General features: G+C 46.3%; 1 protein-coding gene across 1 annotated transcript; it reads right to left on the bottom strand.

The window, feature by feature from the left end:
* Positions 1 to 494: 494 nt before the first annotated feature.
* On the bottom strand, positions 495 to 3,120 carry tmem121b (transmembrane protein 121B). The gene has a single exon (XM_078220055.1). The coding sequence runs from the start codon at positions 2,820 to 2,822 to the stop codon at positions 1,650 to 1,652; it is 1,173 nt and encodes a 390-aa protein (XP_078076181.1). The 5' UTR covers positions 2,823 to 3,120; the 3' UTR covers positions 495 to 1,649.
* Positions 3,121 to 3,355: the final 235 nt, after the last annotated feature.

Genomic DNA, 3,355 nt, shown 5'->3' with positions numbered 1-3,355 from the left:
CACAAACCAATGATACAAGGATCTCAAATATGGTATAGAAATAACTTTTCCATACACTTTATGACTACCAAATATTTAGGTCCTGTTTGCAGGTGCAGTAAGTAATCCTGCTGAAACCACTGTGAGACACTGGCTTTGAAATTAAGTTCCTGGCTTTGGTTTTCCACTCCATTTGAGAGATAGAATAGCTGTAAATAAAAATGTGATTTTTATACAAAAGCAAAATACTGGAGGTGCTGAAAATCTGAAATAAAAACAGAAAATGTTGGAGATACTCCGTGGGTCAGACATCATCTATGGAAAGAGAAAGAGAGCCAACATTTCAGGTCTATATATTTCCAACATTTTTTGGATTGAGAGTTCTGATGAAAAGTCCCAAACCTGAACTGTTGTGTCAGACATGAATAAGTAAAATTCCAAATAACAAATATTTTCCATTACATCAACTGAACAAACTTAAAAGCAGAACAAATTTAGTTACAATTTAAAAGGATTTTATACACAATTTTATTTTGTGAACATTCAATACTAACTGTGCAAAACACTTTACAAATATAAAAAGGCTTTCTTCTGAACATATTAATCTGACTTCAATACAAAAACTCTACAATCACAGATGAAAAATACAATAAGATTGGTTAAAATAAGCATCCAAATTATATAAGGCTTTTTCAACTTATTTCCATTAATGCTGCTTTTGGTAAAATGCAAAATTGATGACGTAAATACTGATCTTGTGTAATACTGTGAAGTTGAAGCAATTCCATTTTGGTAAATACAGTTGACCCTGTTACAAACATGCTTCAATATTTCGTAACTAGCTCCATAAATGAATAGTTGATGACATGTGTAACTGTGCTCTTTGTATTACAATATAGTTGACACTGTAAATATCCTCAAATGCATTCATTGGACCCTCTGGGTTAACCTTATTTTGTATTCTGTAGGACTCATCAGTGCAAATGATTTGAGCTATAGTTTCACGGTATCATTCTGGCTGAGTTGATAATTTACAAAACGAACACAATTGACACTGGATTTTTTTAATGGAACTGATTTTTCATTATCCCTGTAATTCCCCGTTTGTTCCAGAGCCCTACTTATTTAGTGTACTATGTTGACGATTGCATTCACAAAGTCTAAACTGAATTCGGACGAAGCAGGAACTTGGCCGTATCGAAATACTTTCCTCCCTGGACTTCGAAATTAAACCTACACCGCAGCAAACGTTAAGTTGCCTTTTGAGTATCGCGATCAAGTTCACGACAAGAGGCTCAATGGGGAGCTGGTTAAAATCGTAACCTGGTGGCCGGGTAGGGAGACACTTCCAAAGTTAACCTCCCACATTTATTAGAATGAGCATGTCCACTTGACATAGACCGCATACTCCAGCCGTGAAAGTGAATAACTCGAGGCAGGCAATTCACAAGACCAATGAGACTGCAAGCGTAAATAAAGGGAACAGGGTTCAAGCCTGACAGGATGCACAGCTGGTCAGAAAACTCCTTGTGCAAATCGAATACTAGCACCAATACGAATCGATACACAAACACTCAAAAAGCATCCCCACTTACCAGTACAAAAGAGTTTACAAAAAAATAAAGTAACAATAAATCCTACCAGCTGGGTTGCAAGGCCAGCTGCTGCTGCTAGGACTGGGCTGTCACTGCCAGGGTATTCATGTATCCATGTGCACACATTTCATTATCTGAAACGCAGTGTGTAAACTGCACGGGAGGACTCGAATACTTACGGACACGTCTCACGCTGCAACATCTCTCCAGCACCTCGGCACAATCACAAAACAGCCAAAAGACATTCTTCAACAGGAAAACCGAGACCTGTTGGTCATAGAGCAAGACAAGAAAGCACCTGACCGCCAGGAGAGGGGCATTGACCGCGGAACTGGACAGGAAACGGAACACGACACATTTGTAATGGAGCTGCAATGAGTTGAGTTCATACAGCCAGAGAACCGGGATGAAAAACGCCACAAAGTAGACGGTGGTGACCGTGTACTTGAGGTAGATGCTGGGAATGTGACCGGACAACATCAGCTCCATGAGAGTGAAGGTGTCCAGGAGGTCCAGGCAGGTCCGGCTGTAGTAATGCTGCGCCCGGTGGCTGCTCGGGCAGCTCAGCTCCTCAGTCACCGAGTTGATGAGGGTGTAGAGCAAGGGCACGGAGGACATGAGCACCATCTTAAAGCCGGTGGTGCCCAGGGGAACCTTCAGCTCGATCAGGTCCAGGATGGAGGTCTCCAGGATCAGCACGATTTTGGGCGTGCAGGCGATGACATAAATGAGCCAGGCCAGGTAGGCGAAGGCGAACTGGCCGCTGTGGGCCGCCCCGGGGGGCGCCGCCTTGTCGCCGGCTCCTCTCCGCCGCGAGTGCTTGATGAAGAAGATGAGCCAGCCGGCCATCACCACCAGGTCGGTGGCGATCCAGGAGCACCAGTACAGGTCGGTGAAGATGATCAGGTAGAAATCCAGCAGCCCCCCCTGGCACAGCAGCAGCAGCAGGCACAAGCCCTTGTAGAAGAGGCTCCTGCCGCTGGGGGCTGGCCCCGGGCTGCTGGCACAGTCCGAGCTCTGCTGCAGGAACTCTCCCGAGGTGATGATGAAGGCTGGCCGGGCTTTGATGCTGGCAGCGGCGCCCAGCTCCCGGCCCAGGCTGGCGGTGGAGGTCTGAGAGTTCCGCCTGAACGAGCTGTTCCGGATGAAGAGAGAATCGTTCTCTGCCGCCCGCAGGTTGGCCTCGGCTCCGCCGGCTGCTGGGCCGGCCGGCCGGCAGCTCTCGTTAGCGGCGGCGGCGGCGCTCATTGTCTCCGCTCTCAGCCTCCTGTCGCCGGGCGGAGCGGCTGCAGCTCAGGCAGAGGCGGGCGGAGCCCAAGCGCAGGCATGGAGTAACTGGGAAGGAAGGGACTGCTGCTTAAATCACCCACTCAGGGGAGGGGAGCAAGATAACCTAAAGGGAGTGATCTTAAAAAAATACTCAGCGAACTCCCACAGTCAGAGTGAGAGCAGAGTACACCCTAAATGAGATTATATAACCCAGATTTGGCGTTGGAGATGTTCCCAGTCACTGTCACGTTTCACCTAGACACTGATTGTAGAAACCTGACTGATCATTTAGACACTGACTCTTACACAGCACCTCTGTGATGGGGCAGCTGTAAGCTGAGGCCAGTTGTAGGCAGTCTTGGGTAATCAATTAATAAATACATTGAACATAAATCCTTCATTGAGTAAAACCTGTACCTCCTTTATCACCAATAAACATGCCATTCTGACCACTTTGACTTTCATATTTGCAAAGCTGAGAAGTAGTGACATATTGCTTACAAAATAAACAG

Source organism: Mustelus asterias, chromosome 9, assembly GCF_964213995.1.
Source record: "Mustelus asterias chromosome 9, sMusAst1.hap1.1, whole genome shotgun sequence".
In the NCBI taxonomy this organism is placed as follows: domain Eukaryota; kingdom Metazoa; phylum Chordata; class Chondrichthyes; order Carcharhiniformes; family Triakidae; genus Mustelus; species Mustelus asterias.
This window is presented reverse-complemented; position numbering and strand designations above follow the sequence as displayed.